This window comes from Alosa sapidissima, chromosome 4 (assembly GCF_018492685.1).
Source record: "Alosa sapidissima isolate fAloSap1 chromosome 4, fAloSap1.pri, whole genome shotgun sequence".
NCBI classification, from domain to species: domain Eukaryota; kingdom Metazoa; phylum Chordata; class Actinopteri; order Clupeiformes; family Clupeidae; genus Alosa; species Alosa sapidissima.
Genome location: NC_055960.1, coordinates 11,153,494 through 11,171,085, shown reverse-complemented (window position 1 = coordinate 11,171,085; position 17,592 = coordinate 11,153,494). Strand labels below are relative to the sequence as shown.

Genomic DNA, 17,592 nt, shown 5'->3' with positions numbered 1-17,592 from the left:
GGAAGTGGACACGCGCTCCTGGGGCGCACGTCCAGCTGGGCGCTCAGGTGATGGCCGTTTAGGAGCCGTGCCCGACAGACACACACATCCAGGCGGGAGAGTTTGACCACAACATGGCAGTATGTTTTTCTCTTTTTTTTTCTTTCTGTTTTCAACGCAGTAAAATGAGCGCTGGCACTAGTTGGCTCATCAAATCAACCCCAAGGACACAGATGCAAAATACCAGCAGCTCATTTCTCCTTATTTTTCTACTTAATCTCACAAAAGTCTGACCAAATCTTATTTATGCGTTCAGGCTTGTCATTTTCCCTCTGCCATACGGCTTACACCTAATCACGTTAAGTTTAATGTTCAGGGTGCACTCCCCTCTGTGTTTCTATGGTAACTTTTGAAGTGGAGTGGGCTCAATTGCGATGGGATGCTGCAGCTCACGGATTGTCCATCATTCCTAAGGGCAGGCTCCGCTGAATCAACTGAAGTTTCAGGCTTCACAACACACACACACACACACACACACACACACACACACACACACACACACACACACACACACACCCCTGGGGCCAGTGTTAACATCCCTCTCTCAGCTTCAGCCTCATCCTCTTAGCCAAGCGCACGTCAGATTCCGGAGTAAACACTGCGCTGTGCTCACTGTCAGTACAGACATGTTTTTTTTCTCTCTCACTCACTCACACTCACCCACACACACACGCTTACCCCCTCCGTAGGCGCACGAGCAATCAGCACCATCTGTCTCTCCCCGGCTCACTCTCGTGGGCTCTCCTGTGGGGTCGTTGCGGGGAATGGACGTCTGGCTGCCGGCTGCTCAGGTGTTCAAAGGCTCTGCACGTGGCCTGGGAATTGGGGTTGGGTAGTGTGTATGTGTGTATGTGTGTGTGTGAGGGGGGGTAGCTCCGGCAAACTGAGGTGAGAGAGAGAGAGAGAGAGAGAGATGCCTTACGACAGGAGGGGGGGGGGGGGGGGTCTGTGTGCTGAAACGCACCAAGGGGCACGCAATATGCTCACGAGCACACCGCGCTAAGTGAAATATGGATTAATTAACATAGCACAGCACCCAGGCTTTTTAAACCTGGATCCCTTTCAGGGAGAAAAGGAATGGTAGTCATTGCCTGTTAGAGAAGGGGGGACTTGTGCCAAGAAGGAAATTTGACTGTCATGAAATATGAGTCATCACATGAGCTGAGGCAAAGACAGGGAACTCGTATTTACAGATCCCACTGATCGTACTGATTGCACTGCTGTCAATTCAAAGGACAGCCTCTGGTCAATTTATCATCTAAAAATGACCCAATCTCACAGTATCTTTAAGTCACTTCTCTATGAAATGGGGAACAGAAGGATGCTGACATGCAGAGAGAAAGAGAGAGGGAGGAAAAAAGAGAGAGAGAGAGAGAGAAGGAAAGAGAGAGACGTCTTTCACCTATTTTTGGGCAGGTTCCTGGATTCTGAACACTGGACAGTGCATTCTCAATTTCACATCAACTTGTCATTGTGTGAATATATGGGTCTCTCAGGGCTGAGGAAAAGCAAGGAATTACTGGTATTGGAAGAGATTAAAATGCTGACTTTTATAAATGGGCCACTCAAGCCTGGACTCGGAGCCCATTAATAACTGCTGCTGATGGAACACAGAACAGGTGGGGGAGGAAGTCTCAGCTACCGCTGTATAAAGAGATGTACTAACCCCCACCCTTTACACACACACACACACACACACACACACACACACGCACACACACACACACTCACACACACACACACACACCTTTGTGCTCTTTTCTATTTCAATTTCTCTTGCCTTTTCCTCCTTGTCTTTTCTGTTTTTTTTCCCTGCCTTTGCGTCTATGCGTGTGTGTGTGTGTGTGTGTGTGTGTGTGTGTGTGTCTGTGTGTGTCTTCATCTACTTCTACACTTTCCACAATCCCTCATTCTGTCTTTTACCTTCCACTTACTGTATCCTTATGCACACACACACACACACACACACACACACACACACACACACACACGCACACATGCACACATATTCAGCTCGGCTTTGAGTTAATGGTAATCTGTGTTCAATAAGACATTTTCTGACAGTAATTTGTCCTGTGTCATACTCTCAGAATAACACCTCTCACACGCCCTCAAGTCAGCCCCTGCCTGCCTTATTGAGCCATTTATATACATTAACACTGTGATCTCCTCACAGTCAAGTCTGCAAGAAGTTTGCAAAGTAATTTCTGCTTTTAGAAACTCCCGGCACATTAGATGAGAATCTTTCTCCCCATCCCTCTCTCTCTCTCTCTCTCTCTCTCTCTCTCTCTCTCTATCTATCTATCTTTCCTCTCTCTCTCTCCATCCCTCTCTCTCACCATCTCTCTCTCTTTCTCTCCATCCCTCTCTCCATCTCTCTTTCTCTCTCTCTCTCTCTCTCTCTCTGAAGAGCTGTGTTTGCCCCTGTAAGTCTCTCCTGCTGCGTTGGTTTCATCTGTCATGCTCTCGTGCTTTTTCTCATTTTGGGCGCCGCGCTCGGAGCGGATGCGTCATCGCCGCGCCAACACGCGCTGACAGCGGCCCGATCTGGTGTGTAAAAAAAAATTGTAAAAAATTAAATAAAATAAAAACAGGCTTCTGTACGCAAGCTCCAGCTTCCTCTCTCTTAAAGAAAAACACGTCTGTCGTCAAGCTTACACAGAAACGTCTCTGGGGGGGATAACTCAACTCAAAACCGGTCATTATTGTCCAGTCTCCAGTATATCTGTGGGCAGTGGCTGGCTGATTTCACATTACGCTTGGACGTCCAGCTCAGCCTTCGCTGCAGTGCCTGGTGGGCTTGTTCATGATGAGCATTATCGGGAACCACAGGTCACGTACACCTACAACCTGTTCGCTGACGCACGTGTTTATGACAGATGTCTCTCCTTATTCGTAATGTGAGGTTGGTTCTGTAAGACGTCACTCGTCAGGACCAATGAGGGAACTGGGAGTGGTCGAAGGAAATCGTGAAGCTGTCCGCGCGCTGTTGGAAATAACAATTGATTATAGAACCCCTGTTAACCTAATGATTCTGACCCCGCTAGATATGGAGAAGTTTCGGTCAACGTAATATTACTATCCATAGTAGGCCGATGTGGGCCTACCCACAATGCTGTTACAAGAATGCCTTCTAGCTATTTAATTAGACGCATCTTCCCCAAGAATAGTGTGCGAGGCCCTCCTCGGCCGATTAATTCGGGAGGCGCCTTCACTTGAGTAATGATCCTAGTGTGAAAGTCGGTCAGAGGCTATAGTGCTGGCCTGGACCACTATGCTCATCTGGACAGAACACCTTACCGAAGCTACAGAGGGTTCAGGGTGTGCTAAGGTTAGCTGTCTAATTCCAGACTACTAATAAAATCAGTGACCCACCACAGTACAATACGATGGCCAGTTCTCCTGGTAGCATGCCTACACTTTCACTGATTTAGCCCCCACGGCCCTGGAGACTAATCCTAGCCGTTCCTCCTGGCCCATCTTCAACTTGAGGGATATCTAAAGAAACTCTAGAAAACTATGCGGGTCAAAGCATAACAATTTATTTGTCAGACACAAGCTATTCATCCAATACATTATAGAAGGTACATCTAAATGAATAATGTGAAAGTCACGAAAACAGGTTAAAGGAACATTTAGGAAACCATATGAAGCAATCAGAGAATGAACATACCAGCTCAGAGGATGATGACTACACACCTTAGTGGTGCGGGAGATTCTGACTACAGAATGGCTCCTAGAATGCTCTGTGAACCTCACTTAAATACGGTAGGCTACCTAGTTTGTGGTTGGTTACATTGATATGGATCACATGATTGGAGGTCAGCTGATTTGGGATCACATGGTTGGAGGTCATCTGATTTGAGAGTACTTTGATGAGACTTGAGACCATTGTTGTAGTGAGAGTGAATCAATCAAGACATGACAAGGTATACATTTGATTACATTTCCTGTCCCTATAGTTAACTGCTCCTGTGGACATGTGACAGTAGGCCCACAATAGGCCCACACTTAGTAGTTGATCAAGAGTCAATATATGACTGAAAAGATTATCATCAGCCTGGTTCCATGACAGGAGGAGACAGGTAAAGTGTTCGCCGTGTGTGTGTGTGTGTGTATGTGTGCACACACATGCTTAAAGACATGATGAAGCGTGAGTAGGGTCAGGCCTGCTCAGTGGTCAATTGCATTAGATGCAGCTGAGGCGAAGGGCCTGAGTACTACTTGAGGCCTGAGTACTACTTGAGGCCTGAGTACTACTGGAGGCCTGAGTACTACAGGAGGCCTGGAGGCCTGAGTACTACAGGAGGCCTGAGTACTACTGGAGGCCTGAGTACTACTGATGAACCCCTTGGGAGTCTAGAAACGCACCACTGCTTGATCAATCACTGACAAGCCTGAAGGAATTCAACTTTGAACTAGAGTAGTGCAGAAAGATCTCACACTCTCTCATTCTCTCTTTTCCTCTACAGTATTTCATATTCTTTCTTTCCCTCTCTCTTTCTCTCTCTCTCTCTCTCTCTCTCTGTGGTTAAATGTTTATGGCTTTGATCATGTTGGTGTGTTTATACATTTGAGAGTGAGAGTGTGTGTCCATCTTACTTCCTGTCTTGTCCCTCCACTGTGCTGACCTCATCTGTCCTCTCCTCCTCACATCCTCTCCTCCTCTCTTCTCCTCCTCACATCCTCTCCTCTCCTCACACATCATCTCCTCTTCATGCAGCTGGTCAGACCTGTTACCTTTTATACTGTCAGTGTAGGGAACTCATGAGAGGGAATAATTGAGAGTGCAGATGATTCATTTATTAATGACTGGACAGGTTGTCCAGGGACAAGGAAGGAGTAGGAGAGAGAGGTTGGTAACCGGCCTCCGCAGTCTGGGCCAGCTACGCTATCAGAATAACAAGCTCATATAAACTCAGGTATATGCTCTGTGATTTAGGGGAAGATACAGCTCATGCGGCTATATATAATCATGTTTAGTTATAGAGGAATATTTTAGCTGTCCTCAGGGTGATGTACAAAGAAAGAATAAAAGCACACCTGTGAATGAAGAACACAGGTTTAGTCGAGTGTTTGTAATGTGTGGTTGTTTACATCTGTAAAAGTGGTTTCAAAAACACATTTTCAAACATATAATTTTTTTTTTTTTTATCAAAGCAAAATGCTAGTCTCAGAGATAATGTTCCAGTGCGCACCACTGCAGTCTTCTACTTGCCTTTTAAGTTGCCTGCATTTCAGTGTGCGTCTCAGAAAGAGAGCAGTGGCAAATTGGTCCAAACCTACAGTAGTTGATCTGTAGTCGAGGCAGTCTCCTTCAAGTCTGAAGAAGTTTTTCAGAAGTTGTTTTTTTTTTAGCCACTTTCTCCTTTTGAAAGTCTTTCTTCGTCGTTCCTCCTCCTCCTGGTGAGATCTCCCTCTGCGCTCGGCAGATAATTGTGTTTAGTAAACGGCTTGTGGTCGACGCTGCGGGCGCCTTGTTTTTCTGACAGGGTGCCACTCCCGTGCCAACCTGCCTCCAGAGTGCAGCGAGGCGGGCAGGGGCAGGGGAGGCAGTGGGCAGGAGAGGGGGCAGGCAGGGGAGCTGTTCAGCAGCAGTCCCACATCCAAGAAGCTACTGGAGGTGGCCTGCAGCAAGGTGGAAGTGAGCCTTTAGTGTGTCAGCGTGCATCTCTGTGTTCCTTCTGTGTTCTGTGAGTGTGTGTGTGTGTGTGTGTGTGCATGCATATGTGTGTGTGTGTGTGTGTGCATGTATGTGTGTGTGTGTGTGTGTGTGTGTGTGTGTGTGTGTGTGTGTGTGTGTGTGCATGTGCGTGTGTGTGTGTGCATGTGCGTGTGTGTGTGTGCATATGTGTGTGTGTGTGTGTGCATATGTGTGTATGTGTGAGTGTGTGTGTGTGCGCATGTGTGTGTGCGTCTGCTTGAGAGCGAGAGAGAGGGAAACGGGTGTCATGGTGAGCCGGGGAGGCCCGTGTTATCTTTAAGGAGACAGCCCAGGAGCGCAGCATTACCAGAGGATTTGGGGCTGTGCTGTGCAGCAGGGCTGGGGAACTGAGCTGCCTGTGAAGGAGCCGAGTAACAGAGATGGATTAGAGCTCCATAATACTGCCGCCGCGATAAGCCCAAGCCAGAGTGCTAGCACTTCAAACACTTTTTGCCAGTTTATTTATCTGTTTGTGCTCCCCCCCCCCCCTTGTTTATTTTTTATTTATTTATTTACATGTTTATTTATTTATTTGCTTGTGTACGTACTGCCTCCAGCTGTGGCGGCTGGCGCAACGCCACTTCAAAACCAGCTTACGTGCAAATACGTTTGGAGATTGGATGTATGGTGTGTGTTTCTCTCGTCCGCGGAGAGAAAGAAGAGGCTCCTTGTGGTGGTTGGGTGGTCTGTATGTTTGTCTGTGTGTCTGCGCGTCTGTCCAGTCCGTGACTGCAAGTGAGTTCAAAGCCGATTGCGGAGTAGCTGGACTGTGGAGTTGTGGGCAGCCGCGTGAGGAGTGTACGTTTCGGGCGTCCTTCGTTTTTCCCCGCGACCGACGTGGAGCGTTTGGAGAATCTTTTCCCCTGGAGGCTGGCCTTTGTCGCAGCTACCTGAAACTGCTCGTACTGAGAGCCTTCGAAGTATGGAAGCCAACAGAACATTTTGACCTCTCGTATTTCGGAGACCTTTTTCTTTTGAGCTTTTCTTTTCTTTTTTTCTTTTCCTCCGTCTCCTCCTGCCTCGGTGCAGTGCGGTGTGCAGCTTGATGAAAGGCCTCTTTGTGAGCCGAGAGAACATTGCAACATCGCACCGCAGCTTGAAAGGCGCGGAATACATTAGCCTAGAGTAAATCATGGCGTACATACTCCCTGTGGGCCGTGAATAGATTTACCGTGCTACACAACACACACACACACACACACACGCACACACGCACACACACACACACACACACACACACACACACACACACACACACACACACACACACACACACACACACACACACACAGGTCAAGGCCCAGCTCCTGTGGTGATCCCATAGCAAAATAACATTACATAGCCTACCTCCAGCCTGTTTTAATGACACGTCGCTCGGTTGAGTCCACAGTTACGAGCGTACGAGTGTACTGTATAGCGGGGCACGTGAAATTTACCGGAGACATCAGTGTCCCAGGAGACATGTTTTTGTGAAGTTTGGATATGATGACCACCTCATTTTAGTATTCTAGCAAAAACAGCAGAACGACTGCAGTGGGAAGCTGGATTATGTTTAATGCACAGTGAGATGCTGTGTGTGTGTGTGTGTGTGTGTGTGTGTGTGTGCGTGTGTGTGCATACCTCTCGGTGGACCGCTTTGCTTGCGTGTGTGTGTATGAAAGGCACCTCCACACAGTGCCCTCCTAGGAAATAACATGTAATAAACTGGTTTAATCACCCAAGCTGTGAAGGGTCATAGCCTGGTCCAGAAGAGCACGAGTGTGTGTGTATGTGTCTATGTGTGTGTGCGTGTGTGTGTGTGTGTGTGTGTGTGTGTGTGTGTGTGTGTGTGTGTCCTCTGGGCTGCGGAAGAAATCATGGGAGTGAGAAATGGGGCCTGCACTGATAATGATGCGTGGGGGTCGTGCTGAGAAGAGTGCGTGGTGGGGTTTGGAGGGTGGAGGAGTGGGGGTCGTGGTAAGAGGAGTGCGTGGTGGGGTTTGGAGGGTGGAGGAGTGGGGGTCGTGGTAAGAGGAGTGCGTGGTGGGGTTTGGAGGGTGGAGGAGTGGGGGTCGTGGTAAGAGGAGTGCGTGGTGGGGTTTGGAGGGTGGAGGAGTGGGGGTCGTGGTAAGAGGAGTGCGTGGTGGGGTTTGGAGGGTGGAGGAGTAACGGTGGAGGTGGAGGAGCATGGGCGCTGGCGCTGGTGACGCTGCAACCACGCGAGGAGCTGCAACCACGCGAGGAGACATGCTCGCCGATTTCTGTAATTGTTGCCTCACAGCTCCCAAATTCCCATTTTCCGCTCATGCCGCTCTCCTCTCTCCTCCTTTCCTCTCCCTCTGTCGTTTTCCCCTCCTCCGCTATCGTGAGTGCCCGTTGGGGGCTCGATCTGATAGCGTGTGATTCCTCAAGCTTTGCAGAAATCCCGAAGATTTTAAAAACATCCCCGCGGAGCGCCAGGTAATAAAGACTGAAATGATAGGGCCGGCCGCGGCGCCTCACCACCCTGGGCGCGGCAGAGAGAAAGATAGCTGCCTTGTACCGCTAGCTAGTAGCACATGCACAGCGGAGAAAAAAAAGAAAAAGAAAGAAAAAGAAGCATTCTTGAAGGGGAAATGGAAATGAACCTCATTTGGCAAGAAGCTACGATACAGAAGATCACTGGAGAAGAAAAGGCACAGACCTTTGAAAGGTAGACAACATGGTGGTGGTGACCTCATCTCCTCCAGAGTCCCCCTACCACGAGAGAGAGAGAGAGAGAGAGAGAGAGAGAGAGAGAGAGAGAGAAAGCTCTTTTGTGTTACCTACCACCTCTTTATGGAGGGCCGTTGTTTGTATGAATGCCCAGGCTGAGCCAGCTTTCGTTAAGCACCTTGGTTTCTGAGAAGAACATTCTAGCAAGAGTGGAAAAGAGGACACCATGAATGAGGGGCATACAAGGGTGTGAGAGTGTGTGTGTGAGTGTGTGTGTGTGAGGTGTTTGTAGAGGAGGGAGTATTTGTTTCAGTTCCTCAGTTCCTCCACTTAGTCAGAGGTGGGCACCACACTCTCCACTCCCCGTGGAAGTTCGTTAGTAGCCGTGTGGAGAGCGGCAGGCTGCATTAGAGACTCCTGCTCTTTGTAATGGAGCCATCTTTGAGCCACAGGCCACAGATGTGCCTCTCATATTGATGGCAGGTATTTTAAAATGGCTGCCAGTGCTCACCACACAGTCTGTAAGTGCGTGTCGTAATGAGAGCTCAGCTCTGGAGATCAAGAGCAGAGTAGCTCTGTGCTAACTATCATTTTTCTCCCCCATCTTGTCCTCAGTGAAGCCCCTACATAATTGTGCTTAAGCGTGATAATCTATTAGAATTACAGCTCCTTTGATTACGCTGATAAAAAGCCTCCCTGGTTTGACATGACTGCAAATAATGGCAATAATCTCAATCACACAGCACACACACAGAGGGGGAGAGAGAGAAAGAGAGAGGGAGAAGGAGAAGTAGAGACAGAGCGAGAGACGCCCACATATTCTTCCACCATTTTGAGAAATGCCCCATTTCTATCCATAAAGCGGGAACCCTTGGTGTGCTCTAATGGATTACCGTATGTACTGTACTGTAGGGTGTGGGGAGGAAGGGGCCGGTGGGTGGTTAGGGACACAGCCTGGCTCCATATAGGGGAAGAGAGACTAGGAGCCAGAGACTGATGTGAGACGCGTCGCGCAGCCACTCAATAGATTATCCTGTGCAGTGGAGAACCAGAGAGGGGAACTAGTGATTTGAGTCCAGGACCCGCGGAGAATTTCATCACTTTCTTCATTCAATTTCCCTCTCTCTCTCCCTCTCTCTGTCTCTCTCTCTCTCCCTATCCCTCTCTCTCTCTCTCTCTCTCCCTCTCTCTCTCTCTCCCTATCCCTCTCTCTCTCCCTATCCCTCTCTCTCTCCCTCTATCTCTCTCTCTCTTTGCTCACTCACCCATATAGTCTGCATGAAGTCTCCCGCCTTTTTTCCCTCTTTTTTTTCTTCTCATGCTATCACTCTCTCTCTCTCTTACTCTGCCTCATAATCTCTCTTTTCCGCTCTCTTTCCCACTCTTACTCACACACTCTCTTTCTTTCTCTATTCTCTCTCTATTCTCTCTATTCTCTCTCTCTCTCTCTCTTTTTTTCTCTGTCGTTGGCTCTCACTGAGTCACTGGTGTAGTCAGTCAGCAGTTGCAGAGCTATCACTGGGTGGTAAATGTGCTGTGCTCTTTGCATGAGCGCGTGAGCGGGCTAAACTGAGAGAGGCTGTGATTGAGTGCTCCTCTCGGTTTCCTGTGGAGACTTCAGAGGGCAAAGCTGGTGAATATTAACGACTCGAAAAACACAGCAGCCTCTTTGAGGGGGGCAAAGGGTGCTAAACGCTCAGCGCAGGGTTTTTTTATTTTTTTTTTTGCTGTTCTTTAATTCTTCCTTTCATTTTTTGGCAGGCTGTTTTATGAGACAAAAGGGACGGCGCCACACGCGTCTTTGACAGGAGCCAGCCAATCGCAGGCGGCTGTTTTGTGCTCCCTCGTCGCACGGGTGTCGGCTATTTTGAGGGACGTGTCACCTGAATGGCACGACCGGGTGTTCCGAATGTGCCGCCTACCCACAATGTCCTCAAAGTGAACATCTGTGCCTCTCCGCAGTGAACAAGACTCATTATGCCCTGCCAATGAAGGCTGTCACCGCAAACGTGTCGCCCTAGGATTCTGCTGATACCAGACTTTGTGCACACATTAGAAAGAAAGAGGAAGTAAAAAGAGAACAGTAGCAGTTGATATGACAAGTGAATTTAATGAGCAGCAAGCTCTGTTTATTAACAGCATCTGCCGAGGCAATACTTCTTAATACCTTTTCTCAGATGACACTTCCCCCAAGCTGAATTGTACCCTTGCATCCCAACACACACACACACACACACACACACACACACACACACACACACACACACACACACACACACCACCCCAACCATGTCCTCTAATATGATAAATAAGCCATTTGCTTAGAAGGGTTTCCTCACGGGTCCCTTGTGCCCAGCCAGGAAGCCGATTAGTGCATGTTGGGGGTTAAATGGTCGGAGCTCACAGGTCGTGGAGCCGGAGGTACTGGTGGGAAGCTATTCTTCAGTGTCAGCTGGGGGTCTGAGGCCTGTAGCCGGTGTCTAAATGTAGGGCTGGTAATCTGGCTTAGTTGATTACATGGAATGCCGGGCTACACCATCTAATTAGAAGTGGGTTCAATGGCGCCATGCATGGCCGGGCTCTTCACGCGCGGTTACCCCACTACCGCCACTACCGCCACTGCTGCTGTTGAGGATTATGGCGGTGCTCTCTACTCTACCCAAACCGCTGCTTTCGTTTTTTTGCTTCCTCTCTCTTTCTCTCTCTCTCTCTCTCTCTCTCACCCCCCTCTGCCTGTCTCCGTTCACTTTCACACTTCTCTCTCAGTCTCTCTCTCTCTCTCTCCTGCTGAGAGGATGGGAGGACAGAGAGAAGGATCAATAGATAGATAGAGGGAGCTGGAAAGAAGGGTAATGCACTGGAAGTGCACCAGCCCGGCGCAGACTGGTTTCAGCATCAGAGGTTTGCCGCTCCACTGGCTACGGGCCTGTTGTCAAGGAGAACGCTGTGGTTTTTTTTAGAAAACAAGACATGGCTCACTTGAGAAGTGTAAAGTTTCCATCAAACTCCTTTCTCTCCAATCTCAGTTGAAATGCTGCACCCCAAAAAGGGCTTGTCAGAATACAGCTTAGAAATGACAGTTCTGTGTCATATTATTTTGTTTATTGCTCAAGACGTCAACCTGTGCAGATTGCTTCTTGCTATAGATATCTAAACATCTCATTGTCATTGTTTTGGGCTTTTTCACTGTATCTTTTAGTAGTGGGATTGAGTTAGACAGTGACAAAACACACTCAAACATTTTCACTCCCATCTCCGTCCCCCCTCATCCACAAGATGGCATTCTGTCTGATTCCATATCATCAAGTCAAGTCAAGTATAACTTTACTTGAACTACTGTATATTGGACCTACTCTGTGCTGTAAGTGTCCAACCCAAGTCCCTTCCTGTCTCCGACAGCTCCACCGACGCCCATCGCTCCCCCAGAGCTGCTGGCCGTGGGTGCCACCTACCTGTGGATCAAGCCCAATGCCAACTCCATCATCGGGGATGGACCCATCATGCTAAAGGAGGTGGAGTACCGCACCACCAAGGGCAACTGGGCCGAGACCCACATTGTGGACTCGCCCACCTACAAGCTGTGGCATCTGGACCCGGACGTGGAGTACGAGATCAAGGTTCTGCTGACCCGGCCAGGAGAGGGCGGCACGGGACCGCCTGGGCCACCCCTGGTCACCCGCACCAAGTGTGCTGGTGAGTACTGCTGACATTTTATCCTCTCAACACACGAGTGTCCAAACGCTCTATACTGCGGACATTTTATCCTCTGAACATACATGAATGTTAATTTTTAGTTGGTGTGTTTATTCAGTTCTAAGATAACATTTGGTGGCAGCAATGCATCGAAGCTTGGCCAAATTAAGTATTTTTTTAAATACAATTCTGATACCTTTATTTTGCCAATTTTTGAAGGCAAGACATGTATCCTGCCTCCAGCGTCCAAAATTCCACTGAATTATGAAGTCAGCTGTCGATATCTGCTTAAAGTCTCCCGACAGTAAATAAACAGAAGATGCCCTTCAGCATTGCTATCTTGCTAGGCTGTCTTAAACAGAGTTAATAGCTGCTACCTTGATGCCTGTTCTGGCAGGTGACTCAATTGGACAATTGAAGGCAGCGAGGTCGCTGGTGGACTCAAAGAAATAATATCGGAGATAGCATTTTGTTTTTCTGTCACTGAGAACATGTACAGTAAGCTAGATGTTCTTAGAAAGAATCAGCTGTATTCTTTAATGCAGTGAGATTGTAATCTAACCACTCCAGAGTGCTAGGTATCCATGCCGATTCCTTTGTGTTTGTATTGTACATTTAAGGGAGAGTGAAGGCTTAGATGGTGGCTAAGTCTATGAGAAGTTAGAAAGAATGGCTAAGCTGGCTAGCTGTACGATTGTGAGAAGGGCTGTGAGCTGCAACAATTTGAAACTGGGTTAACTTGGGAGACTTTTTTTCCCACGATGGAGAGGAGAAAGTAGGATGAAGTGAAATCCAATCCAGCGGGAATGATGCTTCGACATGCACCACGGGACTAACACAATCTCTGTTACACACACACACACACACACACACACACACACACACACACACACACACACACACACTCACACTCACACATACACACACACACACACACACACACACACACACACACACACACATACACACACACACACACACACACACACACACACACACACACTCACACATACACACACACACATACACATACACACACACACACACACACACACACACACACACACACACACACACACACAGAGCCATATCACAATCAGCAGCCAAAGTTTTGTTCAGCAAACCATCTGAAATCGCAGCTCCTCCAGATCCTGGACAGCGCCGCCAAAGAGCCCCCCCGAGACCGGGACGCCTTCCAATTAAAACACACTTGGTGGTGGGGAGCTGCTGTGAAATTAGGGATGATGATGATGATAATTGTGACTGTTAAATTGCGTAGGAAGTAGAGCAAAAGTGAAGGTGGATAGAGGACAGGAAGTTGTGTGTGTGTGTGTGTGTGTGTGTGTGTGTGTGTGTGTGTGTGTGTGTGTATGTGTGTGTGTGTGTGTGTGTGTGTGTATGTGTGTACTTGGAGGATTGCAGGTAGACAGGTAGAGTCATCATAGCATTGCTTGTGGGGGCTGGGGCTGGGCGTTGCAATTTTCACTTGCAATTATTAACGCAGTGGGTAGGGCATGGCGGCGTCTGAGGCAAGCCACAGCTGATTTGATAAAGTGACAGCTAATCAAATGAGATGTGCGGCGGGCGAGGGGGCAGGCTGGCGCGCGGGCGGATGGGGACGCTAATTGAGGGGAGCAGATGAGCATTCCGCGGGAAGAGCGTGTGATCCAGGTGAGCGGCGTGATGAAGGGGCCAGGTTTGACAGAGCTGACACTGCGGGGAGGCTTCACTGATCTGGAGCTTCATCTCTCCTCCCCTCCTCTCCTGTCTGCTCCTCTCCCCTCTTCTCTTCTCCTCCCCTGTCCCCTTCTCTCTTTCCCCCTTCTCTCTTCTCTTCTCCCCTCTTCTCCCCTCCTCTCCTCTCCTCTCTTCTTTTCTTCCCTCCTCTCCTCTCCCCTCTTCACCTTCTCTCCTCTCTCCTCTCCTCTCCCCTCTTCTCCTCTCCTGCCCTGTCCCCTTCTCTCTTTTCCCCTTCTCTTTTCTCCTCTTCCCTCTTCTCCTCTCCCCTCCTCTCCTCTTCTCCTCTCCTCTCCTCTCTCCTCTTCTCCCCCCTCTCTTCTCTTCTCTTCTCTTTTCATCTCCTCTCCCCTCCACTCCTCTCCTCCTCTTCTCTTCGTCTCTTCGGCTCATCTGCTACTGCATCTCATTCCCTACTCCTCTACTCCCTCGTCCCTCTTTTACCTTTCCCTCACTCACTCTGTCTCGCCTGCTCCCTCCTCTCTCTCTCTCTCTCTCTCTCTCTTTCTCTTTCTTTCTCCCTCTACACCACTGATATACAGTCGATTAATGTCATATCATTCACATTTATATACTTATATACATACACATACACTCACACAGATAGACATGCGCACACACACACACACACACACACACACACACACACACACACACACACACACACACACACACACACACACACACACGCACACACACAGATAGACATGCACACACACACACACACACACGCACACACACGCACACAGATAGACATGCACACCACACACACACACACACACACACACACACACACACACACACACACACGCACACACACACACACACACACACACACACGCACACAGATAGACATGCACACACACACGCACACACACATACACACTCTAAAATACTTCTGCTTTACCTCCCCTGCCTGATCCACTGCCTTCATTTCCAATATACTGCTGATGAACAGGAAAAAAAAATAACGTTGTCAGGCATTTTTCTGGATACGAAACTTTAAAAGTAATTTAGAAGAGCAGGCAAGCAAAAGAAATGAAATTGGAGGAAAAGAACCCTGCATTTGAATAGAGATTGCTGTGACCTCCTCTGGCCTTTAGCATTGCTGAGCGTGGTCAGGTCGGTATGTACGGCAGCATTTCCGTCTGTTTTAACAGCACCTGCACATGCCTCTGTATGTGTGCTATTATGCCCATGTTTTGCAGTGCAGCTCTGCGCGTGGGGACTACGCGTGCTGTGGTGGCTCACTCCGTGTCGTTATGCAGGGGGCTTTAGGGAGCGCGAGAGTGAGAATGATGTGCTAATTCTATAGCCTGGAGCAGACGTGTAGGTAGCAGGAGATGCTTCCCCAGACCCCCACCCCCATCTCCTCGGAGTCTCCAACCCTCCCCTGCCTCCCCCCCACCCCCACATCCTCCCCATGCTGAGCCCCCAGATCGTGTGCCTGCCTCCCCGCCTGACAGCCTCCATGCACACTTAGGCCTTCCCAATTATGGATTTGGTATTCCGACACTGCACTGATTCACATTATGCTAATTCCACACCAGCACGCACACACACACACACACACACACACACACACACACACACACACACACACACACACACACACACACATAGGCATACACATACACACAGACACACACACACACACACCACACACACATACACACACACACACACACACACACACTCTGACACAGCTTACTCATCATCATAAAAGTACCTCCTCCTCGCGCCCATACCTGCAGGCGGTGGGGTTCATTACGAGCGCGCAGTACGGCCACAGATTCACCGCTGCTTGCTTGGCTTCACATTAGCCTCGGTCGGCGCTAACATTAATAGCGCAAGGGGAAAAAAGCTCCACCTGAAGGATATATAATATAATTTGATGCGAACATGCAGCAATCAATTCGATCACTCTGAGCCAGGGGTTTGGAGATAGCAAGCGTGTAATATCTGCAAAGCATGAACAGAGGAATGTCTTTGACAGGAGGTAATACCAAATGGCATTATAGAAGCAGTAGGTGCTAGCGCATTACCCAGCTAGCAAGTATAGCCCAGCAGGCTTGTTTTGCATTCCATGCCACGGATGTTATGAATGTGGGAAGCTGGAGTTCAAACTGCATGAGTCTGAAAGAGTCTGACAGAGAGGCTGGAGCACCAACAGAAGCCAGACTACTGTGTTGGGGAGTAGTTGCTAATGTGTAGCTGGATGCGCTAGCTGGCCTTTTCCTTAACCTCCAAGACCATTAAATAAAGCAAACGAGAGTCATGGCATCTGAAATGGCGCAGCATCAGAAATCCACACTGCCGACAATGTACAGGCCAGATGCCGGAAAGCGAGCCAAATGTTTACCACAGTCGCATGTTTTCGCATGTAAGCACCTGTGTCCTTCCGTGTCTGGACTAGCGATCAATATGAGAGCAGCTGTCTGTTTTCATCAGATCAGGCTTGGGTAGTCGCCGGGGTGGCCTGGTGCCATGAAGTGAGGTCAGGGTGTGTGTGTGTGTGTGTATCTCTATGTGTGTGTGCGTGTGTGTGTGCCTGTGTGTGTAGTGGTGGTGGTGGTTAGGGTGTGCGTGAAGGTGAGGTTAGTGTGTGTGTGTGTGTGTGTGTGGGGGGGGGGGGGGGGGGACACAGAGGTGAGGGGTGCGGGGCAGCTGAACATGTGTTTCTCAAGTGGAGCTGCTGTTCACCTGTCAGACCCGCTGCACGGCTGCTAGCAGATTGGAGCAGGCAGGTGTGGCAGTGGCGGCAATAGCAGCACTCAGGTGTGGCCCTAGCTGTAGGCGAGAGGTGACATGTGTGTATGTGTGTGTGTGTGTGTGTGTGTGTGTGTGTGTGTGTGTGTGTGTGTGTGTGTGTGTGTGTGTGTGTGTGTGTTTGTGAGTGTGTGTGGAAGTACAGTCACATACTTTAAGATGCTTGCACACACACATGCTGCTGTTGTTCTCAGAAAGCTTTCCTCACCCAGACCACCCAGGCTTCTCCCCTAAGCACAGACCATTTATCTCCACATAATCTTCCACAAGTCTCCACGGACATTATCTCCCTGTTAAGCAAAAGCATTAAAATGAAGGAGAAGAATTGGGGCAAAGTGAGATCTCAGATAATAGATGATAACGTTGAGGGAGAGAGGGGGTGGGGGTTATTGGGGGGCCTGTTTGTTATAAGTTTTAACCTTTCAACCCACCCCACAGCACAAAACCCTCCACATGCTCCCCTCTCAGCAGGGCTGATTTTGGGCGGGTGGACGATGGATGGACTGGAGATTCTGTGTGTGAGTGTGAGTTTGTCCGCTACGCTAAATGGATGTTCATTTTCCAGGCCAAGGCTGATTTGGGCTGCCGGTTATTAACGGTGGGAGCAGCGTGGCGCGAGGGTGCTGGGCTCTCCGTCAAAACGCCTGCCACGATTAATCTCTCGCCGCCCTCGTCTCAGGATGACTACCCCCCCCCCCCCCCCCCCCCCCACCCCCCCCCGTTTAAACGCCCACCGCCAATCACACTTTTAGGAGGTGGACTTAAGATCCCCTAATCCATTTTTCCTCCGCGTGAGTGATCTATAGACTGCAGCCCTCCACCTGACTCTCTCCCAAACCGGATTTATTATTATTATCTTTCCCCACAGTTTACCATAAATCTCCCCTCCACATCCCCACACCCTCCCGCTCCGACCCCCACTTGGAAGATGAAGGTGATAGCGTGCTAATGCTGTGTGTAACTCTTTGTGTCTGTGC

General features: G+C 49.1%; 1 protein-coding gene across 17 annotated transcripts in view; it reads left to right on the top strand.

Moving 5' to 3' along the window:
* ptprt (protein tyrosine phosphatase receptor type T) overlaps nucleotides 1-17,592 on the top strand; it is a 213,570-nt gene that overhangs the window by 81,166 nt on the left and 114,812 nt on the right. For all 17 annotated transcript variants that reach the window (XM_042089740.1, XM_042089730.1, XM_042089744.1 and 14 more), the window contains exon 7: nucleotides 11,816-12,109. In XM_042089740.1, coding sequence (XP_041945674.1) covers nucleotides 11,816-12,109 — 294 coding nt within the window. The remainder of the gene's footprint in view (nucleotides 1-11,815; nucleotides 12,110-17,592) is intronic.